At 41.4% G+C, this 26,972-nt stretch overlaps 4 protein-coding genes and 1 long non-coding RNA gene across 12 annotated transcripts in view; 1 reads left to right on the plus strand and 4 right to left on the minus strand.

Moving 5' to 3' along the window:
• LOC135340375 (unconventional myosin-Ic-like) overlaps window positions 1-26,972 on the plus strand; it is a 55,351-nt gene that overhangs the window by 901 nt on the left and 27,478 nt on the right. For all 3 annotated transcript variants that reach the window (XM_064536707.1, XM_064536706.1, XM_064536708.1), the window contains exons 2-9: window positions 1,040-1,155; window positions 2,303-2,397; window positions 24,634-24,818; window positions 25,103-25,282; window positions 25,547-25,645; window positions 25,837-25,947; window positions 26,385-26,579; window positions 26,793-26,969. In XM_064536707.1, coding sequence (XP_064392777.1) covers window positions 1,040-1,155; window positions 2,303-2,397; window positions 24,634-24,818; window positions 25,103-25,282; window positions 25,547-25,645; window positions 25,837-25,947; window positions 26,385-26,579; window positions 26,793-26,969 — 1,158 coding nt within the window. The remainder of the gene's footprint in view (window positions 1-1,039; window positions 1,156-2,302; window positions 2,398-24,633; window positions 24,819-25,102; window positions 25,283-25,546; window positions 25,646-25,836; window positions 25,948-26,384; window positions 26,580-26,792; window positions 26,970-26,972) is intronic.
• On the minus strand, window positions 3,940-13,981 carry LOC135340388 (uncharacterized). Of its 5 annotated transcripts, XM_064536729.1 has the most exons (14): window positions 13,865-13,981; window positions 13,484-13,788; window positions 13,011-13,270; window positions 12,710-12,956; window positions 9,846-10,130; window positions 9,416-9,726; window positions 8,251-9,343; window positions 7,863-8,188; window positions 7,450-7,766; window positions 6,182-7,385; window positions 5,554-5,613; window positions 5,186-5,490; window positions 4,793-5,108; window positions 3,940-4,743 (listed from the first exon to the last, which is right to left on the minus strand). In XM_064536729.1, the coding sequence occupies exons 1-7, from the start codon at window positions 13,891-13,893 to the stop codon at window positions 8,696-8,698; spliced, it is 2,085 nt and encodes a 694-aa protein (XP_064392799.1). In that variant the 5' UTR covers window positions 13,894-13,981; the 3' UTR covers window positions 3,940-4,743; window positions 4,793-5,108; window positions 5,186-5,490; window positions 5,554-5,613; window positions 6,182-7,385; window positions 7,450-7,766; window positions 7,863-8,188; window positions 8,251-8,695. The 5 variants fall into 5 exon arrangements, with proteins under 5 accessions (XP_064392799.1, XP_064392796.1, XP_064392797.1 ...); XM_064536726.1 differs by lacking the exons at window positions 12,710-12,956; window positions 13,011-13,270; window positions 13,484-13,788; window positions 13,865-13,981 and adding exons at window positions 10,421-10,680; window positions 10,862-11,166; window positions 11,247-11,382 and having other exon boundaries at window positions 8,266-9,343; window positions 9,846-10,368; XM_064536727.1 differs by lacking the exons at window positions 12,710-12,956; window positions 13,011-13,270; window positions 13,484-13,788; window positions 13,865-13,981 and adding exons at window positions 10,421-10,680; window positions 10,862-11,166; window positions 11,247-11,382 and having other exon boundaries at window positions 7,450-7,757; window positions 9,846-10,368.
• Window positions 15,846-16,795, minus strand: LOC135340458 (uncharacterized). The gene is made up of 2 exons (XR_010396375.1): window positions 16,513-16,795; window positions 15,846-16,452 (listed from the first exon to the last, which is right to left on the minus strand). It is a non-coding gene; the product is annotated as an uncharacterized LOC135340458 (long non-coding RNA).
• Window positions 17,855-21,530, minus strand: LOC135340411 (mucin-2-like). 2 transcript variants are annotated; one of them, XM_064536762.1, is made up of 6 exons: window positions 21,433-21,530; window positions 21,079-21,380; window positions 20,524-20,777; window positions 18,851-20,461; window positions 18,626-18,799; window positions 17,855-18,517 (listed from the first exon to the last, which is right to left on the minus strand). In XM_064536762.1, exons 4-6 carry the CDS (start codon window positions 19,631-19,633, stop codon window positions 18,281-18,283), a joined length of 1,194 nt encoding a protein of 397 aa, XP_064392832.1. In that variant the 5' UTR covers window positions 19,634-20,461; window positions 20,524-20,777; window positions 21,079-21,380; window positions 21,433-21,530; the 3' UTR covers window positions 17,855-18,280. The 2 variants fall into 2 exon arrangements, with proteins under 2 accessions (XP_064392832.1, XP_064392831.1); XM_064536761.1 differs by lacking the exons at window positions 17,855-18,517; window positions 18,626-18,799 and having other exon boundaries at window positions 19,716-20,461.
• On the minus strand, window positions 22,528-23,925 carry LOC135340417 (uncharacterized). The gene is made up of 2 exons (XM_064536767.1): window positions 23,315-23,925; window positions 22,528-23,218 (listed from the first exon to the last, which is right to left on the minus strand). The coding sequence occupies exons 1-2, from the start codon at window positions 23,903-23,905 to the stop codon at window positions 22,667-22,669; spliced, it is 1,143 nt and encodes a 380-aa protein (XP_064392837.1). The 5' UTR covers window positions 23,906-23,925; the 3' UTR covers window positions 22,528-22,666.

Here is a 26,972-nt window from a genome sequence, read left to right on the forward strand (position 1 = left end):
CATAAAGAAGTGAAACTAACAAGCTCAATGTAGCCCAATTTGTATCATATTTATATTTATAATTGATAAGTTTTTCCGTTAATGATTAGTTGGAATGTCCTTAATTGGTGGTGTGCAGAAGAGATGCATGGTAGAGGGAAGTGGATCCAGAGCTCGAGGTGTTGTGTTTCAATCTCTCTTGTGTAAAGTGATTCGTTGCAGCTCATTTCCTCCCATTCACTGAACATTAGATCACTGCAACTTAACGCCCACTCCATGCCCACCTTATGACACACAGTGTGGTTAGGTTGCTATACCAACCATAATGTGTGTGGTTGTCTTGAACTCTACCAGGAGCTCATATTCTGTTAAATAAACGTACCAGGAGTGCACTCCTCCTATACGTACATATTTAAACCTTTAGCCATAATTATATGTATAATATTAAGTCCCAGTATAAATTACTGTACAGGTTGAGTCGACCATTAATGACAGTTATGGATGCATGGGAGGGAGCTCATGATTTCGGTCTAATATGATTCATACAACCATAATTATACTTTACTTGTTCTCATCTTCTTGGCTCTTCTTTAGGCTGATAAATTAGGTTTGGCTGGGAATGTTTGCTATGAATTCTACAACTACTCCTTTATCTAGCTTGAGGTTACTATAGCACCAAACACACTTCAAAGAGCTGCCTGACAATATACAGTGCCAATGTAGTGGGCCAATAATATAGTAGCCTGGACTTGAAAGTGACTGTGTGTGTGTGTGGACATGTACATACAATAATAGGTTATACAAACTGTCTGTTTAACAACAAGAGGAGGACAATGTCTTAATGGCATGTCTTTTATAATGGCATAATAAAAATGGTTGCTTTCTAACTTCCTTTTGAAGGCCCATAGCTTCAATTTTATGTTGTCTAAAAAAGTAGCAGTTAGGAAGCGCTTCATATGACATTGGTCCCTTACGACTTTTGGGTGTTATAATCTGAAGGGCACTATAATAATAATTATAAGCTCGTTAACGTTGACATGTCCTTCTTTGTAACCTCCAGACGTACATTGGTTCAGTGGCAGTGTCGATGAACCCGTACAAGCAGTTGGGCATCTACAGCACGGACCTGATGGAGGAGTACAAAGGAGTCAACTTCTACGAACTGCCACCACACATGTGAGTCTCATCTTGATTAATTAATATTGCGTTGGGATAATTATAGCGAGCATATTTATAATGGTCACCATTCGGCAAGCCAACAGTGGCTGTAATAAAGAGGTGGCCTGCTAACACAGGTCCAAACACATGGAGACTTTGGGCTGGCTGTATTATAGAGGGTGGCCTCTGCTAACACAGGTCCCAACACATGCTATGGAGACTTTGGGACTCATTAACCTGGCTGTATTATAGAGGGTGGCCTCTGCTAACACAGGTCGCTATGGAGACTTTGGTGGGGTCCATTAACCTGGCTGTTATGTAGAGGGTGGATTGACCACACAATAGAGACAGCTTTTACTGTACAGTTAAGGCTGTCCTCATCACGCTCCACTATAATACCACCACCCTCACACCACTCACACACTCCACTCCACTCCACCACCCCTCACACCACTCACACACTCCACCCCTCACCCTCACACCACTCACACACTCCACCACTCACCCTCACAGTTTTGCGATAGCGGACAATGCATGAACACACTCCACCCCTCTCCCTCACACCACTCACACACTCCACTCCTCTCCCTCACACCACTCACACACTCCACCCCTCTCCCTCACACCACTCACACAGTCCACCACCCTCACACCACTCACACACTCCACTCCTCTCCCTCACACCACTCACACACTCCACCCCTCTCCCTCACACACTCCACTCCTCTCCCTCACACCACTCACACACTCCATCACCCTCACACCACTCACACACTCCACCACCCTCACACCACTCACACACTCCACCACTCTCCCTCACACCACTCACACACTCCACCCCTCTCCCTCACACCACTCGCACACTCCACCACCCTCACACCACTCACACACTCCACCCCTCTCCCTCTCCCTCCCACCACTCACACACTCCACTCCTCTCCCTCACACCACTCACACACTCCACCCCTCTCCCTCCCACCACTCACACACTCCACCCCTCTCCCTCCCACCACTCACACACTCCACCCCTCTCCCTCCCACCACTCACACACTCCACCCCTCACCCTCACACCACTCACACACTCCACCCCTCTCCCTCCCACCACTCACACACTCCACCCCTCACCCTCACACCACTCACACACTCCACCCCTCTCCCTCACAGTTTTGCAATAGCGGACAATGCGTACCGTGCGATGAAGTATGAAGGACGTGACCAGTGTGTACTCATCTCTGGGGAGAGTGGGGCCGGCAAAACAGGTAACCATTTTGTACATTGGTGATACCCCAAATTGAGTTTCAAATATGGGTGGGGTTTTTTCGATCGCAAATTGCTAGAGTTTTCTCATTAATTGCACGAATGCCACGCTAAGAGTGAGCATGCGCATGCGATTCGCAATAGATAAACGAAGTACGCTTGTATACAGTGTCATTCGAAAATGATTGACTAATCCTACTTTCACGCAGTTGCTATAGGATATGCCCATAGAATAATCTATGGGAAATAATAACTATAGTGGGAAATATCAGAAGGAATTATCACAGTTAATTTTCCCTCTGATGTTTCCCCAGACATGTTTGGTACAAGATCTTGTAGATAATTATTTTGTCTGGCTCTGCTAAAAAGTTAAAAAACTAGTTTGAAAGTGAGTTACCATGGTAGGGGAGTAGATCCGCAGAGTAGCATATTGCATAGCCAATCACACAGGATATATAACACTCATGCTGCTATGGTTACTAGAATTGTATGGCAACGTAAACCACCTCGCCCTCGGGCTTGGTGGGTTTACTGGTGTATAACTATAGCTAATATACGCATTCCGATATACACTACAGTGGAGCCTCCGAATAAAGGAACTTTATCCTTTATATAGAGAGGCTGTTCTTTTGTGGGAAGTTAAATAACACTACAAATGTTGCCATAGCTAGATTTATAGAGAGGCTGTCCTCTGATGGGAGGGTTCGTTATGGGACGTTCCACTGTATACCGTATATTTGCTTGATCAGGGGGCCAAAGTAGTATGTTTATTCTGCTGGCTACAGTAACAAGCTGATACAATAGATACAGGCAGAGGTGTGCCCCAAATTGATGGCTATTTCAATCCTCTATCTCAAATTCATTTGCCTTTTTTATAGCCTATTATGTGCTAAGAGGAGTGTGATGCATGTACATGTACAGACATTGTTACAGCTCAGTCAGTTGATTAGTTCTCTGCAAGATTTATAACACAAGATACAGAATGCATGAATGCATACAGAGTGGGAGGGGCTAGCTAGAGGAAGCCTAATTTAGAGTGAGATTGGTACTTCCAGATGAAGAGTGTTTACAGTTTTTCCTTGTCCTCAACTACTTGCTTTTATCTTATCGTAGTCATGGTTTCTAGAATAGACTGTGCTGGCATACTGGCATCTAAATGAGTTTGACCGGCACTGTTTTATTGGTGTCCCGATAGGATTTAGAATGCCTCAGGCACTTGTAGTACCCTGGATACGATACGCTCCGGATACAGTGCCTTTGGGCTTCTAAATCCCATAGAGACACCTCCAAAACAGTGTCTAACTATATTTATTCAGCTAGGGGTGTGCAGTGAGCATTAAGGTGATATGTGATCAGAGGCTGCAGCTAATTCTGCTGACAAAGGAGGCTCAGTACAACAAGCTGATACCATACTTACAGGGTGTCTACATGTATATTATAGCTGCCGCGAGCGCAGTGATAATAGGGTAAAGGTCACTGAGGCTATTATTTGAGAGCAGCCTATCATCAAGCAAATTCGGTGATCATGCATGTAGTCACGTAAATCAAATCAAAGAAAGAAAGGGAACTTAATATAACAAAAACCGTTTGATGTGTAATTCTATTCTAAATGTGTATACAAGAACAGTGTTCAATTCGACTCTTTATAGTTGTTAGGGTTGTAGTGCAGTACTCATAGCATTCAATTTAGCTTCGATTAATTCAACACGCTTTTTTAGATCCGAGTTGTCTTTCCTTAGATCTGAGTTGTCTTTCTTTAGATCTGAATTGTCGTTCTTTAGATATGAATTGTCTTTCTTTAGATCTGAATTGTCTTTCCTTAGATCCGAGTCGTCTTTCCTTAAATCCGAGTTGGACTCGAGATTTTTCTCGTGTAGTTTGTCAATAGCAGCTAGAACATGTGTTTCAACTTCTTTCTCGTGTTGTTCTATCTCATCTCCAGCTCCCTCGTGTGTGCAACCTGCCCACACGTATTTACATGGCCTCTTTTGCTTTGAGCACTCATTTTTAAGATGGCTTTCTCTTTTATAAAGGGGAACGTTTTCACCACATTTGTTTTCACATACCACCATTAGCTTGCCTATGTTGCCGTTGGTGACCTTATCAGGTTCGTACTGGTCGCTTTGCTTACAGTTAGTGCAAGGATTGATTTTACAGTCACTACAAGATAGACCAGTATTGTCTTTAACTCTTGCTCTACCCCTTCCAACTTCTTGTTTATCAGTTTTTCCACAATTGCATCGAAAGCAACTCTTTGGTATTTTATTACAATGAATGCATCGATATTTTGTTAGAATATTCTTATTGGCAAATATTTTTTCATCATAATAGTCTGCTGTTTTGGAACGCTGCAAAAATAGGCAATCAGTCAGAACACACAATTGTTTGCTGCTTTACCTTGCTGCCTTCTGGTGTAGTGTCGCTGGCTGGCCTCTTCTTTCCCACTGGAGCAGTACTGGAGTGACCTCTTTCCTGAGTACCACTGGCTTCTGCTATTATTTGTCCTTGAGGCTTGTGGTGTATTTGTGCTCGAGGCTTGTGGTGTGTTTGTAGCCATGGCAGTGGTAGGTTGCATAGATAATCACCTGTTGATAGAAGCAGTGGTAACTGTAGTGTGAGTCCCCGTTGTGAGTCCTGTTGCTGTGTTGAGTGTGCTAGTTACCGGGGACATTACTGGAGTGCTTTTTGTTGCAGAAGGTTTAGGATTGTTATCCTGTAAATGTTATCTCTTTTAATAATAATAATTTGACGTGCATGTACAGTAGTATAGTTATTGTTTCACTTAAATACCTCTCTTTACTGGTGTAGTAGTTGTAGCTTGTGTTATGATGTATTTGCTTCTTATTTCATCGGCAATAACTTGTTGGCCAATAGTAGGATTTTCTAGAGCCTCTGTAATTTGATCCCAAGTCAAATCTCCTTGGGCTAACCTCACAGTGAGCATCTCACGCAGTTTCTCTTCATTTTTTTGGAGGTTCTTCTCACTGGAAATCTTTTTTAGGTCATTTGAGTCAACGTCAAGTTGAAGGCCAAGATTAAACCATTGATCAGCTACTTTAAATAGAGCTGTGTACACATTTTTAAGAGAGTTTGGGCTGTAGAGAAATAACAATACGCATGGTTTGTGTCACACTAGAGCATTTTGATTATGTACTTACCCTCTGTCTGTATCACCACTCATTTCTTTAGAGTCTTTCAAAGTCACTTGTTCCTAGATCCTGAGTGCAATTTTAATGTGAATGATCGATCATGTGATAAATTGTTATCAGATGGCAGTTGCACGTGACTGTGACTGTTATTTTGTTCTGAGAATTACATATTCATTGCGTAATTATGTATACTACCTATATGAATATTCATGCACTCCTGATACTACGTACATATAGACCTAGCTAGTTTATTGTTATCTGATATTTGTTTTACTTGTGTGGTTTACTAGTACAGAACTTAGGCCGGCCAGACCAATTTAATTATCTGTTTCATGGATCCCGGCCAGGTCTCAAATTTACTGCCTTCCAAAAAAAGTTAGTAAGTGGGGCTCATTCTGAGCATTATCGAGAACTACGTACAAGTGTTGTTGTAACAACAAGAATTGTAGACCAACTATGGAGAGCTCCTAACTGCTGCAGACCCTCAACTCAATGGTGAAATTGTTGTGCATGCATGTGAAGTAAGGCGTAGCATTATTAGATGGGTTGCTAGGTCCTGCTGTTGGATTTGCTGGTCAGTTTAGTGTTCAAAAATGGCGGTTGATGAATGCATAACAAGAGTACTACACGTACGTACCTTGTTGGGGGAATCGTTGCCGTGGAGCCACCTGGTGCAATTAACTCTTGTTGTAGTTAATACTGTTTGTGTAACGATAGAAGTACAGTATTTTGCTCTGATCTGCCTGGCCACTCCTTTTCTTCCGACTGTGACGTTCCTTTAAGCCTCTGCAATTTTTCCCAAGTCAAGCCTCCTTGGTTTATCCCCTGGTTGAGCATATCACGAAGGCCAACTGCATTTGTTTGGTGGCTACTTTGAATATTTCCCAGAATAGCCGGACCCAATCCGGACACAGAGTCCATTATTCGCCTTGCACTGTGAACAGCTCCTCCAGAACTAGTGCTAGGTCGTTACTCGAAAGCTCATGTTTGTTAGTAGCCATCTTTGATTTCAAACACGCCCTTCTAACTATGTGTGACTATATTCATATCCATAAATTCCTCGTGAAACCCTCCCTTAAAGTAACCGTAGATACAAATTTTGCCTTGTGTATGCTTTGTGAATTACATTAGTACATTCATTGAAAGGTGTTTGTAACAATACAAAAAAACTACTGTAGTGTTCAATCGTAATTACGATACGTATAGTTAAGAGCTTATAGCTGTCGTGTTGTTAGTGGTCCTGAACTTCAAGGGTTCAACTTAGCTTCGATCATTTTAATATGCTTGTTTAGATCCAGGTTTTCTTTCTTTAGATCTGAGTTGTCTTTCCTGAGCTCGAGATTTTCCTTATGTAGTTTGTCAATAGCAGCTAGGACATGTACTCCAACTTTTTTCTCATGTTTTTCTATCTCTTCTCCAGCTCCCTCGATTTTGCAACCTGCCCACGCATATTTACATAACCTCTTTCTCTTTGAGCACTTGTTTCTAACGTGGCTTCTGTTTTCTAGGTTATTGAGAGTTATGGTTTCTCCACAATTGTTTTCACAGGAAACCTTTAACTTGCGTATGTTGTCGCTCGTGAACTTGTCAGGTTCGTACTGGTTGCTTTGCCCACAGCTAGTACAAGCCTGGTGTGTGCAGTCACTACAAGATAGACCAGTATTGCCATCAAATCTCGGTTTACCCTTTCCAGTTTCTTGTTTTTCGTCCACTTTCGCACACTTGCATCGAACAAATCTCTTAGGTATTTTCTTGCAATGAATGCATTGATATTTTTTTAGGCTGCTCTTAATGACAAACATGTCTTCGTTGTAAAATTCTGCTTCCGATGTTTTGGGGCGCTATGAAAAAATGAGCATCAGTTAGAACATGCACAGCTTTTTCCACGTATACATGTATGTTTACCTCGCTGTTTCCTGGTAGAGTGTTGCTGCCTGGCCTTTCTTTTACCATTGGAGCACCTGATTGATTTCCTTCCCGAGTGCTAGTTGTGTTTGTTTTTGGGACAATGGTTGAGGGCAAACCAATATTCAATGTCCCTCTGGGTAGTGCGTTTATAAGTATGGTGGAAGTGCTTGGCTCCTTGAAACTCGACAGTGGTTGGTTTGAGGTAGCGGCAGTGATAGTTGTAGTGAGAGTTTTCGTTGCTGTGTTGGATGTGCTGGTTACCGGTGTCACTGTCGTAGTGGTAGCCATTGTTGGCATGCTATTGGCTGCAAAAGCTGTATATAGTATTCTTACTGTAAACATAATATTATACAGTTTTACTTGCATATTATAATTATTGGTTTCTTGTTGTATATGCCTACTGTAGTTACCTCTTTCTACTGGTGGTATAGTAGTTGCAGATTCTGGTTCTGCAGATTCTGGTTCGATGTATTTGCTTCTTATTTCGTAGGCAAGAACCTTTTGGCCAATAGTACGATTTTCTAGAGCCTCTGTAATTTGATCCCAAGTCAAATCTCCTTGGGCTAACCTCACAGTGAGCATCTCACGCAGTCTCTCTGTATTGTTTTGGAGGGTGCTCTCATTGTAAATCCTTTTTAGGTCATTTGAGTCGACGTCAAGTTGAAGGCCAATATCAAACCATTGATCAGTTGCGTCATAGAGAGCTGTGTAGACATCTTTCAGTCTAAGGTTAAGGCTATATAGTGAAATAAGAATATGCTTTGATTGCTAGAGCTCTTTGTGATTGAATCAACTCACTTAACAATGACATACCCTTTTTCTATATCACAATTCATTTCTTTTATCAAAGTTACTTGTTCTTGGGGCCCATAAATTTGAATCTGAGTAGTCATGTGATAAATCCTTATTCATATTGCAATTGCACATGAGCATTCTTGTTCTGGATATTCATTGAATACATGAGCTTGTACATCTACTCCTTATAATTGTGGTGTGGTTACTCTAGATAGTACTATCAGTGAGAGTGAGCTGTTTTGTACCCCTAAGTTTCCTGTGTCTATATATACGCTGTCGAAGCTCGCCAAGCATGCTATGAATAGTAACATGCTATGAATAGTACTCATAGCGTGGAAGCCTGCCATAAAGTAACTGTAAAATTGATTATCCTCAGTACATTCATTGAAAATTGTTTCTCAAAGTAATTCCAAAAATCTTATTTACTATATATGTATATAGTGTTCAGTCAGATGCGTAGTTGGGAGATTATAGCTGGTTGTGTTGTTAGTGGTCCTGAACTTCCAGGGTTCAACTTAGCTTCAATCATTTTAATACGCTTGCTTAGATCCAAATTGTCTTTCTTTAGATCCGAGTTGTCTTTCCTGAGCTCAAGATTTTCTTTGTGTAGTTTTTCAATAGCAGCTAGGACATGTACGTCACTTTTTTTCTCATGTTTTTCTATCTCATCTCCAGTTCCCTCGTGTGTGCAACCTGCCCACGTATATTTACATGACCTCTTTCTCTTTGAGCACTTGTTTCTAACGTGGCTTCTGTTTTCTAGATTAACAATAGTTATGTTTTCATCACATTTGTTTTCACAGAACACCTTTAGCATGCGTATGTTGCTGTTGGTGACCTTATCAGGTTCGTACTGGTCATTTCGCCCACAGTTAGAGCAAGGACGGATTTTACAGTCGCTACAAGATAGACCAGTATTGTCTTCAAATCTCGGTTTACCCTTTCCTATTTCTTGTTTTTCATCCACTTTCCCACACTTGCATCGAAAGAAGCTCTTTGGTAATTTCTTGCAATGAGTGCATTGATATTTTGTTAGGTTCTTCTTGTTGACAAATATGTCTTCGTTGTAAAATTCTGCATCCAATGTTTTTGGGCGCTACGAAAACGAGCAATAAGTTAGAACGCAGCTTTTTTGCTAAGTATGTATGTATATATATATGCTGTTTACCTTGCTACTTTCTGGTGAAGTGTTGTTGGCTGGCCTCTTCCTTGCCATTGGAGTACTGGAGTGATTTTCTTCCCGAGTCCTATTTATGTTTCTGTTTGGGACAATGGTTGAAGGCAAACCAAAATTCAATATCCCTCTGGGTAGTGCGTTTATAAGTATGGTGGAAGTGCTTGGCTCCTTCAAAATCGACAATGGTTGGTTTGAGGTAGCGGCAGTGATAGTTGTAGTTAGAGTTTTCGTTGCTGTGCTGGTTGCCGGTGTCACTGTTGCAGTGGTAGCCATTGTTGGCATGATAATATTGGCTGCAAAAGCTGTATATAGTATTCCTATACTGTAAACATACAGTTTTATATATACTTGCATAATTATTGTTGCATTTTAATAGTACATCATATAGCTATAATTATGTTGTGTATATGCCTATAATTACCTCTCTCTACTGGTGGTATAGTAGTAGTTGCAGATTGTGGTTCGTGTAGTTTGTCAATAGCAGCTAGGACATGTACGTCACATTTTTTCTCATGTTGTTCTATCACATCTCCAGTTCCCTCGATTTTGCAACCTGCCCACGCATATTTACATGACCTCTTTCGCTTTGAGCACTCGTTTCTTACGTGGCTTCTGTTTTCTTGGTTAGTGAGAGTTATCTTTTCTCCACACTTGTTTTCACAGAACACTTTTAGTTTGCCTATGTTGCTGTTAGTGACCTTATCAGGTTCGTACTGGTCGCTTTGCCCACAGTTAGTGCAAGGATAAATTTTGCAATCGCTACAAGTATTGCCATCAAATCTCGCTCTACCCTTGCTTTCTTGTTTTTTGTCCACTTTTCCACACTTGCATCGAAAGAATCTCTTTGGTATTTTCTTACAATGAATGCATTGATATTTTTTTATGCTGCTCTTACTGACAAACATGTCTTCATTGTAAAATTCTGCATCCAATGGTTTGGGGCGCTGCGAAAATGAGCAATCAGTTAGAACACTGCTTAGTATATATGCTGCTTACCTTGCTGCTTTCTGATAAAGTGTTGCTGGCTGGCCTTTTCCTTGCCATTGGAGTACTGTAGGGACTTCTTTCCCAAGTACTATTTATGTTTCCTTTTGGGATATAGTTTGGGAGCAAATCTATAGGCTCCTTGAAAGTCGACGGTGGTTGACTCGAGGTAGCGGCAGTGATAGTTGTAGTTCGAGTTTCCGTTGCTGTGTTGGATGTGCTGGTTACCGGTGTCACTGTCACAGTGGGGGCCATTGTTGGCATGCTATTGGCTGCAAAAGCATACTGATAATTATTCAAACTATTGTATTTTAAAGTTACTTGGCAGTCATTTGATGTCAGCCTCACATACCAGTACAGAGTGCATGGTAGTGTACAGTTCTCATTATTATTATACATGCCAGCTAACAAGCACTAGCTATATACTTGTTGCGTATTTATAATTATAATCACCTATTTCTACTGTAGTTGCAGGTTGTGGTGTGATGTATTTGCTTTTTATTTCATCGGCAATAACGTTTTGGTCAATAGTACGATTTTCTAAAGCCTCTATGATGTGATCCCATGTCAACTCTCCTTGGTTCAGCCTCACAGTGAGCATCTCACGCAGTCTCTCTGTATTGTTTTGGAGGGTGCTCTCATTGAAAATCCGTTTTAGGTCATTTGAGTCAACGTCAAGTTGAAGGCCAATATCAAACCATTGATCAGTCACATCATATAGGACTGTGTAGACATCTTTCAGTTTAAGAGAGTTTGGGCTAGAAAGAAGTATAAGATAAGCTTTAATTGTCATTATATATCTGACTGCTAGAACACTTTTAATTACTACTTAACATACCCTCTGCCTGTATCACCTGCACCATTCATTTCTTTTAATTTTAGTAACTTGTTTTTGGTGATCACCTGCATTATCTTATTCTGAGAATTATAATTATATTCATTGAATACATGCATAGGTTTACTAGGGTATACCTAGGTATAGCTAGTCCATAATTTTGTTATTGTTATCTGGTACATGTAGTTGTATTACTCCTGCGGTTATTCTATAGTACTATAGTTATTAGTCACTGAGGTTTTCCTGTAGCTGTTTTACACGAAGTTTCATCTTTGTCTACACGCTGTCGGAGCTCGTCGAACATGCTATGAATCGTACTCATAGCTGGCGCAAAGTGCACATTGATGTCTTCTTCGTGTTGTTTCATTTCCTTCGTGTCTCCGTCTCCCACAAATGTACATCCTAGCCAGCTGTACTTGCACGGCCGTCTTCTCTTTGGGCAGTCCTGGCTTAGATGTCGATCAAGTACACGCATCTTTATCTTTGCCCCACACTTTTTCTGAGAGAACACAGTCCCTTATTTTATTGTCTGTATAGTCTTATCTTTCTCATACTGATTTGTCCTTTTACATGCAGTGCAAACTTTGTGAATACAGTCACTACAGGAAAGTCCACTGTTGCTTTTTGGTGGCCCATTATCTGCTTTACTGCACTGACATCGATAACATTGTTTCGGTACTTTGTTGCAGTGAGTGCATCGGTATACTTGTTCAGTGTGCCTCGATTGACGAACATGTCTTCGTTGTATGTAGTACTTTGTCTATAGCTTGAGGCGCTGCAAAACAAATTTTAGTGTAATGATTTTCAGCCTATACTTGTGTATACATGCACATACCTATAGCTATAGGACTAGGCTGTCACTTTGAACTCTTGCATGTTATAAGAATAATACACGTATACACGCCCTTATAACTAATGTGACAATACATTTCTCGTGGAAAGTAACCGTAGATACTTTGGAATTTTGTATAGTGTGTGCTTTATGAATTTGATTATACACAATAAATTCATGGAAAATCTTGTCAATGTGTTTGGAATAAATGTTTTTTGACAAAAACTATGTTACGAAGTATAATGTTCAATCGTAATTACGATACTATAATTAAGAGCTTATAGCTGTCATGTTGTTAGTGGTCCTGAACTTCTAGGGTTCAACTTAGCTTCGATCATTTTAATACGCTTATTTAGATCCGAGTTGTCTTTCCTGAGCTCAAGATTTTCCTCGTGTAGTTTGTCAATAGCAGCTAGGACATGTATGTCACTTTTTTTCTCATGTTGTTCTATCACATCTCCAGTTCCCTCGATTTTGCAACCTGCCCACGCATATTTACATGACCTCTTTCGCTTTGAGCACTTGTTTCTAACGTGGCTTCTGTTTTCTAGGTTATTGAGAGTTATGGTTTCTCCACAATTGTTTTCACAGGAAACCTTTAACTTGCGTATGTTGTCGCTCGTGAACTTGTCAGGTTCGTACTGGTCGCTTCGCACACAGTTAGTGCAAGGATAAATTTTGCAATTGCTACAAGATAGACCAGTATTGCCATCAAATCTCGCTCTACCCTTGCTTTCTTGTTTTTCGTCCACTTTTCCACACTTGCATCGAAAGAATCTCTTAGGTATTTTCTTACAATGAATGCATTGATATTTTTTTATGCTGCTCTTACTGACAAACATGTATTCATTGTAAAATTCTGCATCCAATGGTTTGGGGCGCTGCGAAAATGAGCAATCAGTTAGAGCACTGCTTATAGTATATATGCTGCTTACTTTGCTGCTTTCTGATAAAGTGTTGCTGGCTGGCCTTTTCCTTGCCATTGGAGTACTGTAGGGACTTCTTTCCCAAGTACTATTTGTGTTTCCTTTTGGGATATAGTTTGGGAGCAAATCTATGGGCTCCTTGAAAGTCGACGGTGGTTGACTCGAGGTAGCAGCAGTGATAGTTGTAGTTCGAGTTTTCGTTGCTGTGTTGGATGTGCTGGTTACCGGTGTCACTGTCACAGTGGGGGCCATTGTTGGCATGCTATTGGCTGCAAAAGGTTTAGACTGTTAACATACAGTTTTACTTGTTAGTTACTTAGCAGTAGTCATTTGATGCTAGCGGCCGACGATCAAACGACTGTTAAGTAACCTCATGAACATGTTATATATACCGTATACAGAGTGGGAGTGTACACACATGCAGCTCTCATTACATGCCAGCTAACAAACTCTAGCTATATATTTGTTGTGTACTTAGTCACCTGTTTCTACTGTAGTTGCAGGTTGTGGTGTGATATGTTTGCTTCTTATTTCATCGGCAATAACTTGTTGGCATATAGTAGGATTTTCTAGAGCCTCTATAATTTGATCCCAAGTTAAATCTCCTTGGGCTAGCCTCACAATGAGCATCTCACGCAGTTTCTCTTTATTGTTTTGGAGGGTGCCCTCATTGAAAATCCTTTTTAGGTCATTTGAGTCAACGTCAAGTTGAAGCCCAATATCAAACCATTGATCAGTCACATCATATAGGACTGTGTAGACATCTTTTAGTTTAAGAGAGTTTGGGCTAGAAAGAAGTATAAGATGAGCTTTAATTGTCATTATCTGACTGCTAGAACACTTTTGATTACTACTTAACATACCCTCTGTTTGTATCACCTGCACCACTCATTTCTTTTTAATTTTAGAGTAACTTGTTTTTGATGATCATGTTGCACCTGCACCTGCATTACCTTATTCTGAGAATTATAATTATATTCATTGAATGCATATGTACTATATATGGTATACCTATTTATAGCTAGTCTATAACTTTGTTATTACATGTAGTTGTATTACTTCTGTGGTTATTCTATATAGTGCCAGCTATTAGTCACTGAGGTTTTCTTAAAGCTGTTTTACACGAAGTTTCAACTGTGTCTATACGCTGTCGGAGCTCGTCAAACATGCTATGAATCGTACTCATAGCGAGTGCAAAGTGCACATTGATGTCTTCTTCGTGTAGTCTCATTTCCTCCGTGTCTCCGTCTCCCACAAATGTACATCCTAGCCAGCTGTACTTGCACGGCCGTCTTCTCTTTGGGCATTCCTGTCTTAGATGTCGATCAAGTGCATGCAGCGATAGCGTTGCTCCACACTTTTTCTCACAAGACACAGTCAAACCCCTTAAATTATTGTCCGTAGGCCTATCTCTCACATACTGATCTGTCCTTTTGCATACCGGGCATTTCAGGTGTTTACAGTTGCTACAGGAAAGTCCACTGCAGCTGTTTTTTGGATTCATATTATCTGCTATACTTTGACATCGATAGAATTGCTTCGGTACTTTCTTGCAATGAGTGCATCGGTATCTTTGCAGTGTGTTTGGATTGACAAACATGTCCGTTTCACTGTAGTACTCTGCTTTCGTTATCTTGGGGCGCTGCAAAACAAATTACATAGTGTATGTTCTTAAGAATTCAGTGCCTATATACTTGTGGACACATAAATGTAGTATAGTACATAGTATAGACTCACCTTGGAAGGCCCAGCTATTGGTCCGTCTAGTGGTCTCTTTCTAACTCCAGGTTTTTCGGGGGGAGGGAGTACAGAAGGACAGTAGTTTGCTCTTATATTCGTGGCCTCTCCTTTTCTATAGACTGTGATGTTTTCCAAAGCTTCTACAATTTTCTCCCACGTCAGGCCTCCTTGGTTTAGCCTCTGGTTGAGCATTTCACGAAGACAGCTTGCATCCGTGTGGTTCGCATTTCGGATACCGTTTAAAATGAAAGCACCGCGGGTGCTGATGCCTCGGTGGAGGTGCCAAAGCTACATAACATAAAGCTACTAATAGCTAGCTTTTATACACACATTGATTATAATTATCATGATTAATTTTGCTGCATGCAGAATCCAGAATCACAGGGAAACTCAAAGAGTGGGTAATGATTGACGATGATCGTTGTTAAAACGATCGATGCCAAAAGTTTAAGTCTAAAATTAATGGCTGCAAGTCAACAGAGCCTTGCAGCTCTCTTCTCACTCTTGCAGGTACCAATAGCTAGCGTTCTAGTGCAGAGTTAACTACTAAGTAGAGTAGCAACACTCGGTGAACAAGTTTTGCTACGGACTCTTCTGAAAAGGCTGCAATGGCATTCCAAGTAGGCATAACTCGAGAACGAAGCTTTATTTTGCAAATCCACAAATACCAAGCCAAGAAAACATGACTAGAAGCCTATAGAAACTCTTACTTGCACTTCATTGATCCTTGAGCAGCTGAAACAGTCTACACACACAGACACACACACAGACACACAAACACACTACCGTATACCTCGCTTGCGCATGCGCACCGAGGCATAATAACCGGACCCAATCCGAGACAGAGTCCAATGTTATACCATTTGTTTCAAGTTGCACTGTAAACAGCTCCCTTAGAACTAGTGCTAGGTCGTCACTCGAAAGCTCTTGTTTGTTAGTAGCCATCTTCATTCAAACACGCCCTTCTAACTACGTGTGACAAATTTGTGGAACCCTCCCATAAAGTAACCGTAGATACGCATTTTACATCTTGTGAATTTGATTATTCTCGGCATACATACATGCATTCATTGAAAAACGAGCGCAATTGCCTACACTAACAAATCCAAATTAGTATAAATAATATTACTGTTCATTCATAATTAACATGCGTATGACAGTTGAGAGTTTATAGCTCTCGTGTCGTTTGTGGTCCAGGGTTTAACTTAGCTTCGATCTTTTTAATACGCTTGTGTAGTTTGTCAATAGCAGCTAGGACATGTACTCCAACTTCTCTCTCATGTTCATCTCCAGCTCCCTCGATTTTGCAACCTGCCCACGCATATTTACATAGCTTCTTTCGAAATTTGCACTCGTTTTTAATGTGGCTTCTGTTTTCTCGGTTAGTGAGAATTATGTTTTTTCCACATTTGTTTTCACAGAACACCGTTAGCATGCGTATGTTGCCGTTAGTGATTGTATCAGGTTCGTACTGGTCGCTTCGCTCACAGTCAATGCAAGCCTGGTGTGTGCAGTCACCACAAGATAGACCAGTGTTGTCTTCAAATCTTGCTCTACCCTTTCCAACTTCTTGTTTTTCATTCTTTCTGCCACACTTGCATCGAAAGAAGCTCTTTGGTAATTTTTTGCAATGAATGCATTTATATTTTGCCAGGCTGCTCTTAATGACAAAAATATCTTCATTGTAATATTCTGCTGCCTTTTTAGGACGCTGCAAAAATGAATACTCAGTCTGAAAGCAGTTTGTTTTTTTAAGTGCATGCTATATCACCTTGCTGCTTGCTTGTAAGGTGCTGTTGGCTGGCCTCTTCTTTGCCACTGGAGTAGCACTGGAGTGACCTTTTCCCTGAGTACCATTGGCTTCTGGTGCAATACTAAAAACAGAAAATAAATACCTCCCTCTCATTGATGGTTGTGCAGCTGCTATGGATGTGGTCGGTTTCTTGAGAGTCGACAGTGATTGGCTAATAGTAGCAGCAGTACTTGTAGTGGTACGACTTCCAGTCGCTGTGTTGAATGTAGTAGTTACCGGTGCCACTGTTGTATTGCTGATAGTTTCTATACAAATGGTTCAGGATTAATGCACATACATAGTTATTTTAATTGATTATTGTATCAGTACTCATTTTATATTAATTACCTCTTTCTACTGGGGGTATAGTAGTAGTTGCAGCTTGTGGTTTGATGTATTTGCTTTTATTTCATCGGCAATAACTTTTTGGCCAATAGTACGATTTTCTAAAGCCTCTATAATCTGATCCCATGTCAAATCTCCTTGGGCTAGCCTCACAGTGAGCATGTTACGCAGTCTCTCTTTATTGTTTTGGAACTTGGCGTCAATCCTTTCTAGGTCATCTGAGTCAATGTCAAGTTGAAGGCCAATATCAAACCATTGATCAGTCGTATCATAGAGGGCTGTGTAGACATCTTTTAGTTTAAGATTAGATGGGATGTCCCTGAAGTTAAAAAAATAGTTGCATATTCATTGTGTCAACATCTCATGAATTATGCGTGCATTTAGTCACTTTGTGATGGCATCAACTTGATACATGTACCTTTTGTTTGTAGCACTACTCATTTTGTCTTTTCGCACTGTTTGGTGATCTTACAAAAAGCACATGTCTGAATTTGTCTAATCATGTGACAAATTTATTATTCATAGGTATATACATGTACTACTCTGTTTCATGTTTATCAAAATTACCACATGTGTAGTACTCTGTACTCTCTATAATAGTATAGGCGCTAGGCGCTAGGCCTCTATGATGTGATCCCATGTCAAATCTCCTTGGTTCAGCCTCACGGTGAGCATCTCACGCAGTCTCTCTGTATTGTTTTGAAGGGTGCCCTCATTGAAAATCCTTTTTAGGTCATTTAAATCAACGTCAAGTTGAAAGCCAATATCAAACCATTGATCAGTCGTATCATATAGAGGACTGTGTAGCAGTTTGGGTTGGTATGTGTAATGAGATGTCCCTAAAGTAACAAAATAGTTGTATGCAATATACATACTACAAAGTCATGCATGTGTATAGTCTAGCTATATATAAGGACACTTTTTGACTTTTATTTGTAGCATACTTTTTGTCTTCTTACAAAGGCACACGTTTGAATTGTATCATGTAACAAATTTGTTATTCATAAGTATAATAATACGTACTCTGCATTATAATCACATGTGTAGTTTAATCGTGCTCGACTCTCCTCTAATTGTTTCTGTTAATTTAACTAGTATAGTACCCAGTATATAGCTATCAGTCACTGAGGTTTTTCTGGAGCTGTTTTGTTCAGTTTTTCAACTGTGTTTATGCGCTGTAAATTGCTCTGAATCATATTCATAGCTAGCGCAAAGTGCACAGTGATGTCTTCTTCGTGTTGTCTCATCTCCTCCGTGTCTCTGTCTCCCACAAATGTACATCCTAGCCAGCTGTACTTGCACGGCCGTCTTCTCTTTGGACATTCCTGGCTTAGATGTCGATCAAGTGAACGCATCGGTAGTTTTACTCCACACTTTTTCTCACAGGACACAGTCAAGCTCCTTATGCTGTCTGTAGCCTTATCTCTCTCTCGTACTGATCTGTCCTTTTGCATGCAGAACAGGCTTTGTCAATACAGTCGCTACAGGAAAGTCCATTCCCATTGTTTGCACTTCTGCACCGACATCGATAGAATTGCTTCGGTACTTTCTTGCAACGAGTGCATCGGTATCTTTGCAGTGTGTTTGGATTGACGAACATGTCTTCATTGTAGTACTCTGTTTTCGTTTTCTTGGGGCGCTGAAAAACAAATTATATTGTTCCTCCAATTTTCAGTGCTTATATTATACTGGTGTATGTACACATTCATGTGATGTATATTTATTGTACACGTCATAGTAGATTCACCTTGGGGGGAGGTCCAGCAATTGAGCCCTCTAATGGTCTCTTTCCAACTCCAATTGTTTTCTTGGGGGGTACATGAGTTAGAATAGCAGAAGAAGTACCAGAATTGTGTGGATAACTACCAGATGGGTTGCTAGGTCTTGCTGTTGGATTCACTGGTTTAGTACTCGACAGTGGCTACAAAAATGAGCAATCATTCAGTCAGAACAAAGTTATTTTGCTGCTTACCTTTGTATTGACTGGTGGAGTGTTGTTGGCTTCCCTAAAGAGGAGGCCTGCCAGTGGATTAGTTGGGTAGCTAGGTCCTGCTGTTGAAATCACCGGTTTAGTGCTCGGAATTGAAACGACAGGAACATTGTGATGCGGTATCGTTGCCGTGGAGCTACCTGTTGCAACTCTTGTTGTAGTTAAGACTGCTGCCCCAAGGCCTGCCAGTAGAGTAGTTGGGTAGCTAGGTCCTGCCGTTGTAATCGCCAGTTTAGTGCTTGGAATTGAAACGACAGGAGCATTGTGTTGTGGTATCGTTGCCATGGAGCTACCTGTTGCAACTCTTGGAGTAGTCGGGTAGCTAGGTCCTGCCGTTGTAATCGCCGCTTTAGTGCTCGGAATTGGTGGTTGATGAATGACACGAGCGCTGTTGTCGAACGCACTTTGTTGGGGTATTGTTGCCGTGGGGTGATCTGGTGCAACTCTAGTTAAGACTGTTTGTGTAGCAACAAGAGTACAGTATTTTGCTCTGACCTGCTGGGCTTCCCCTTTTCTACCAACTATGACCTGCTCCAAAGCTTTTGCAATTTTCTCCCATGTCAGGCCTCCTTGGTTTATCCTCTGGTTGAGCATATCACGAAGGCAAACGTCATTTGTTTGGTTTGCATTTCGGATATTGTCTAGAATAACCACACGCAATCCGAGACTGAGTCCAATGTTATACCATCTGTTTTGCACTATGAACAGCTGCTCTAGAACTAGTGCTAGGTCGTCACTCGAAATCTCTTGTTTGTTAGTAGCCATCTTTGATTCAAACACGCCCTTCTAACTGTGTGTGACTATATTCATCCATAAATTTGTGGAACCCTCCCATAAAGTAACCGTAGATACGCATCATCTGTGCTTTGTGAATTTGATTATCCTCAGTACATTCAGTGAAATACTAATTGCTATCAATGTGTTCGAAACAAATCTAATTATAAGTATAAATATAGCGTTCAATCATAATTACGATACATAGTTAGGCTGTCATGTTGGTGGTCCTGAACTTCTAGGGTTCAACTTAGCTTCGATCATTTTAATACGCTTGTTTAGATCCAAGTTTTCTTTCCTTAGATCTGAGTTGAGCTCGAGATTTTCCTTGTGTAGTTTGTCAATAGCAGCTAGGACATGTACTCCAACTTTTTTCTCATGTTGTTCTATCTCTACTCCAACTCCCTCGATTTTGCAACCTGCCCACGCATATTTACATGACCTCTTTCGCTTTGAGCACTCGTTTCTTACATGGCTTCTGTTTTCTCGGTTAGTGAGAGTTATCTTTTCACCACATTCGTTTTCACAGAACACCATTAGCATGCGTATGTTGCCGTTGGTGCGCGTATCAGGTTCGTACTGGTCGCTTTTCCCACAGCTAGTACAAGGACAGGTTTTACAGTTGCTACAAGATAGACCAGTATTGTCATCATATTTTGCTCTACCCCTTCCAGTTCCTTGCTTATCCACTTTTCCACACTTGCATCGAAAAAATTTCTTTGGTGTTTTCTTGCAATGAATACATTGATATTTGTTTAAGCTGCTCTTACTGACAAACATGCCTTCGTCGTAGAATTCTGCTTCCGATGTTTTGGGACGCTGCAAAAATGAGCAATACAGGTTTTTTTGCTAAGTATAATTGTATAAATTGTGCTGTTTACCTTGCTGCTGCTTTTTGGTGAAGTGTTGCTGGCTGGCCTCTTCCTTGCCATTGGAGTGCTTCCTTCTTGAGTGCTTTTTATGTTTGAGACAACATTGTTTGTGGGCAAACCAACATTAAATATCGATAGTGCGTGCGCAGCTGTGGAAATGGTTGGTTTCTTCAAAGTCGACGGTGGTTGGCTCGAGGTAGCGGCAGTGATAGTTGTAGTTTGAGTGTCCGTTGCTGTGTTGGATGTGCTGGTTACCGGTGTCACTGTAGGGTGTCATACAGAATTAAAATAGGGTAGGGCACACAAAGTGTGTCGTCGGCTAGGGGGACCCAGGGGCACCCCCCCTCGGAAATTATAGATGGTCTTTGTGAATTCTGGGCACACTCAGTCATATACAACTATAGTAAATGAATGCATGCAAACTTTAGGGGAGGGGGATATCCCCCTTTCCTCCGATGTATGACACCCTGCACAAGTTGTATTTGTGGCATGCTATTTGCTGCAAAAGGATTAGACATACCGTTTTACTAGGTTACTTAGTTATATATTTGTTGCATTAATTACCTGGTGTAGTAGTTGCAGTTTGTGGTTTGATATGTTTGCTTCTTATTTCATCGGCAATAACTTGTTGGCTTATAGTAGGATTTTCTAGAGCCTCTATAATTTGATCCCATGTTAACTCTCCTTGGGCTAGCCTCACAAAGAGCATCTCACGCAGTTTCTCTTTATTGTTTTGGAGGGTGCCCTCATTGCAAATCCTTTTTAGGTCATTTGAGTCAACATCAAGTTGAAGGCCAATATCAAACCATTGATCAGTCACTTTAATTAGAGCTGTGTAGACATCTTTCAGTTTAAGAGAGTTTGGGCTAGAAAGAAAGCTTTGTGTCACACTAGAGCACTTTGATTGAATCAACTTACTTGACATACCCTCTGTCTGTAGCAACACTCATTTCTTTCAAAGTTAATTGTTTTTGGGTGCAGTGAGAATGATCATGTGATAAATTATTATTTATATTGCAGTTGCACGTGAGCATTCTCTTGTTCTGAGAATTATACATTCTTGTGTACTATATATGGTAGACCTAGCTAGAATTGTTATTGTATCGGTGTGTGCATGGTTACCCTATATAGTATTTATCAGTCACTGAGGTTTTCCTGGAGCTGTTTTGTACAAAGTTTCAACTGTTTCTATACACTGTAACATGCTATGAATAGTACTCATAGCTAGTGCAAAGTGCACATTGATGTCTTCTTCGTGTAAATTCATCTCCTCCGTGTCTCTGTCTCCCATAAATGTACACCCTATATAGCCAGCTGTGCTTGCACGACTGTTTTCTCTTCGGGCAGTCATTGCTGAGATGTTGATCCAGTGCACGCATCTTTATCTTTGCTTCTCACAAAACATGGTCAAGCCCCTTATGTTGCCGTGGGGTGACTTGGTGCAACTCTTGTTGTAGTTAAGACTGTTTGTGTAGCAACAGGAGTACAATATCTTGCTCTGATCTGCTGGGCTTCTCCTTTTCTACCGACTATGACCTGCTCCAAAGCTTTTGCAATTTTCTTCCATGTCAGGCCTCCTTGGTTTATCCTCTGGATGAGCATATCACGAAGGCAAACGTCATTTGTTTGGTTTGCATTTCGTATATTGTCTAGAGTAACCACACGCAATCTGAGACAGAGTCCAATGTTATACCATTTATTTTGCACTGTGAACAGCTCCTCCAGAACTAGTGCTAGGTCGTCACTCGAAAGCTCATGTTTGTTAGTAACCATCTTTGATTCAAACACGCCCTTCTAACTATGTGTGACTATATTCATCCATGAATTTGTGGAACCCTCCCATAAAATAATCATAGTTACATTGTGTGAATTAATTTTGATTGTCCTCAGTGCATTCATTGAAAAACCAATGTGTTTGAAACTAGTATTGAAAAAAACAATTGAACACCGAACAGTGTGGTGAATTACATGTATTGCACAAGCACATGCGTATAATTTCTGATTGTAACCCGCCTGCCGGCCTTAGCCATACGTGGTCATGTCAACCCACACAGTTTACATTACTACAAGTGTTTGTGACGTAGAGAGACAACAATATAAATGGTGTGTATAGTAGTCGCTTACTCCCCTTCATGTACTAGTACTCTACCTATCAGTCACTGAAGTCTATCTGGAGGTGTTTTGTACCCCAAGTTTCAACTGTGTCTATACGCTGTCGGAGCTCGTAAAACATGCTATGTATCGTATTCATAGCTGGCGCAAAGTGCACATTGATGTCTTCTTCGTGTTGTTTTAGTTCCTCCGTGTCTCTGTCTCCCACAAATGTACATCCTACCCAGCTGTACCTGCACGGGCGTCTTCTCTTTGGGCATTCCTGGCTTAGATGCTGATCAAGTGCACGCAGCAGTAGCGTTGCTCCACACTTTTTCACACAGGACACAGTCAAGCCTCTTAATCTATTGTCTGTAGCCGTGTCTCTCTCATACTGATCTTTCTTTTTGCATACCGGGCATTTCAGGTGTCTACAGTCGCTACAGGAAAGTCCACTGTAGGTGTTTTTTGGATTCATATTATCTGCTATACTCTGACATTGATAGAATTGTTTCGGTACTTTCTTGCAATGAGTGCATCGGTATCTTTGCAGTGTGTTTGGATTGACGAACATGTCTTCATTGTAGTACTCTGTTTTCGTTTTCTTGGGGCGCTGTAAACAAATTTTAGTATAGTTAATAATTTTCAGTGCCTACATGATACTTTATACACATACACGTAGCATATATAGTACATATAGTAGACTTACCTTGGAAGGCCCAGCTATTGGGCGGTCTAGTGGTCTCTTTCCAGGTCCAGGTTTTTGGCGGTCTAGTACTAGTGGTCTCTTTCCAGGTCCAGGTTTTGGGGCATCTAGTGGTCTCTTTCCAGGTCCAGGTTTTGTTTTTGGGGGCGGTACAACAGGAATAGGGATAGCAAATGAAATAGCAGAATTGTGTGGATAACTACCAGATGGGTTGCTAGGTCCTGCTGTTGGATTCACTGGATTAGTGCTCGACAGTGGTCTCGTTGCCATGGGGTTACCTGTAGTTAAGACTGCCTGTGTAGCAACAGGAGGAAGGTGTCTTGCTCTGATCTGCCTGGCTACTCCTTTTCTACCGACTATGACCTCTTCCAAAGCTTTCGCAATTTTCTCCCATGTCAGGCCTCCTTGGTTTATCCTCTGGTTGAGCATATCACGAAGACAGGCGTCATTCGTTGTGTTGTTAATATTGTCTAGAGTAGCCGGATTCAATCCGAGGCTGAGTCCAATATTATACCATTTGCTTTGCACTGTGAACAGCTCTCTCAGAATTTGTGCTAGGTCGTCACTCGAAAGCTCTTGCATGTTAGCAGCCATTTTTGATTTTCTTCTAACTGTGTGGGTGTAACTATATTCATAATTGTGGTAGAACTTCCCATAAAGTAACCATTGTGTTTTGTGAATCAAAAGAAACGCTTAAATACATTCATTGAAACTACTGCGATGTCCCCATGCACAGTTTATTGACTGTTAAATGGGTGTTTTTTGGTTGGCCACAAAACGTGGTTAACGGGAGTAAAGGGGGAGACAAATGGGGAGAGCGCTTGGTTTGGTATAGGCATTTCTGTTAGTTGTTCACTGATCTCATAATTACAGGTATTGGTATATTATTCGGTATATTCAGCACAGACTCGCCTTCTGGTTAAGTATTCAATGTTTGGATATTTCGGGCATGGGCAGTAGAGTCAACTTCATGCATGTGACTCTATGTCTGCAAAGTTAGATAGCCATTGCATCTCTGTAGCTTATTGCCGTTGCTTTTGCCGCCTCCCTCCCTTGTTTCATCTGGGGGGTATTCATACCTCTTTCCCAGGCCGGGAGTTCACTGTGCATCACCAGCCTTTTATAGGTGGGGTAAATCCCTTATTGGTTAGCGAGGGCTCTGCCCTTCCAGTAGTGAGGCCGTGCCCTCTTTGGTAATTAAAAAACTTATTTATTCGGCCCAAATTAGCTGGTATTTCCCCCCTCCCCTTAGCGTTCATTAATATATTACATACTACATACAAAATGTGCATTCATGCATCACCTCCCCCTCCCACACACAGAGGCGTCCAAGTTCATGCTCAAGTATATAGCTCAGTGCAGTGGTCATGCTGGAGACGTGGATCGTGTGAGGAACAGACTGCTGCAGTCCAACCCAGTGCTGGAGGCATTCGGGAACGCTCGTACTAGTAGGAACGACAACTCCAGCAGGTTTGGCAAGTACATGGATATTGAGTTCGACTTCAGGGTAAGTAGAATGTTTTCAATATTACTTTTGTGCTTATATATAAATATGTGTCTATCTGCATGCAGTACACATTACCTGTACATGTATTATATTTAGTAGTTGATTTTGAAGTATGGAATTTTACTTACTGTGCCAACCTTTGCCAATTACGTAATCATATTCAGATATTGTCAGCTACCCACACACACACATCACCCTCTGCCCCCCCCCCCCACACACACACACATCACACCACCCTCCACACACACATATCAAACCCTCCACTCCACACACATCACACACAGGGAGCACCGGTGGGCGGTCACATCAAAAACTACCTCCTGGAGAAATCACGAGTGGTATGCCACTCTGAGGGTGAGAGGAACTTCCACATCTTCTACCAGTTGCTAGCTAGCAGGGACCAGAAGCTGCTGTCTGAGTTGGAGCTCTCTAGTAACCCCAAGGAGTACCTCTTCCTCAGCCAGGTGAGCAGAGAGAGAGATAGAAGTGTTTTATTATTGCAAGAGGGAGCTGAAATGATTTAAGCTTATAATTTTTTTGCTTTAAGAGTAGTCAGTGGGTTTGCAAAATGGTAATGTATTCACTTATGTACTTGATTAGTGCAGTAGTAAGCTACGTATGTGCAGGCAATTATGCTGTCTATACATGCATTGTATTATGTACATATTATTGTGTGTGTGGGCACATGATGGTTGATGCTCTTAGTCACATGACCTACTCGTCTCCAGGGAAACTCCACCCACGTGAGGAGCATCAACGACACTGATGAATTCACGACCGTACGAAAGGCTCTCAAAATATTGGGCTTCACCCAAGAAGAATCGATGGTAAGAAAGTGTTACGTTTTGTGCAGAGAGACAGACTATACACAGCAATAAATCATTAAGCCTCACATTTGTCCCTGAAAATGTAAGTATACGTATGTAGTTATAATGGTCGCTCAATCACATGGAGAGCTTCTAACGCACACCCCACCCCACACTAATGACACCCCTCACACGCCCACACACACACACAGAGCCTGTGGCACGTAGTGAGTGCTATCCTCCACCTGGGACAGGTGCAGCACACTGCTCGCTCTGATGGACACGCCTCCATTGACCCAGCCTTCATCAAGCCAATCTCACAAGTATGGACATTATACTACCAATAAATATACTGTTGTAATTTCAACTCTTTGTTCTGTATGCAGTACCAGTGCCATAGTCTTTGTTACGTGTGCAGTACCAGTGCCATAGTCTTTGTTACGTGTGCAGTACCAGTGCCATAGTCTTTGTTACGTGTGCAGTACCAGTGCCATAGTCTTTGTTACGTGTGCAGTACCAGTGCCATAGTCTTTGTTACGTGTACAGTACAGTCATGCTTATATCTATAGTAATAGTACAGTGCATGTGTTGTAAATAGTCTGTGTGTTATGTATGCAATATACTTATAGCCCTACTAAGCTTCCTCAATAAGTCGTAGTGCGTAATCCGACACTAGCGGATGAAAAGGTGTCCAATACATACAAGTGCATGCTAGTAGTACAGTGGCTGTGATGATGTAATGGACTCCTCTCTCTTGCAGCTGCTGCTCATCTCCAAGGAGAACGTTGACCTCGCTCTCACCCATCGCTCCATTGAGACCATCAGAGAGAAGTTCATGTCCCCCCTCACTGTGGAGCAGGCCGTGTATGCGCGAGATGCCTTTGCCAAGGCAACCTACTCACGCCTCTTCACCTGGCTTGTCAAGAGGCTCAACTCATCTCTACAGGAGAGCAAGGTACGAGTACTTGTCCTGACATATATAGCTCTTAAGATATGACTTTGACTTTTGGATGGTCCAATTTTTAAGGAGCTCTAAATTAGATCTACATGTACGTATACAATCGTAACATACATGTGGGCATGTTTAGATTTTGATCGGGTGAAAATTTGGCCGAATAGGAAGTCTCTATGTACAATATTTCGTATATTCAATGCTCTTTCCCTCCAGCAAAAAGACTCCCGTCGAAATGTTATGGGCCTTCTCGACATTTACGGGTTCGAGATCTTTGGATTGAATGGTTTTGAGCAGTTCTGCATCAACTACTGCAACGAGAAACTGCAACAGCTGTTCATCGAGCTCACACTGCGCTCAGAGCAGGAAGAATACCGGAGTGAGGGGATTGAGGTA

The sequence above is a fragment of the Halichondria panicea genome, chromosome 8, assembly GCF_963675165.1.
Source record: "Halichondria panicea chromosome 8, odHalPani1.1, whole genome shotgun sequence".
Lineage (NCBI taxonomy): Eukaryota > Metazoa > Porifera > Demospongiae > Suberitida > Halichondriidae > Halichondria > Halichondria panicea.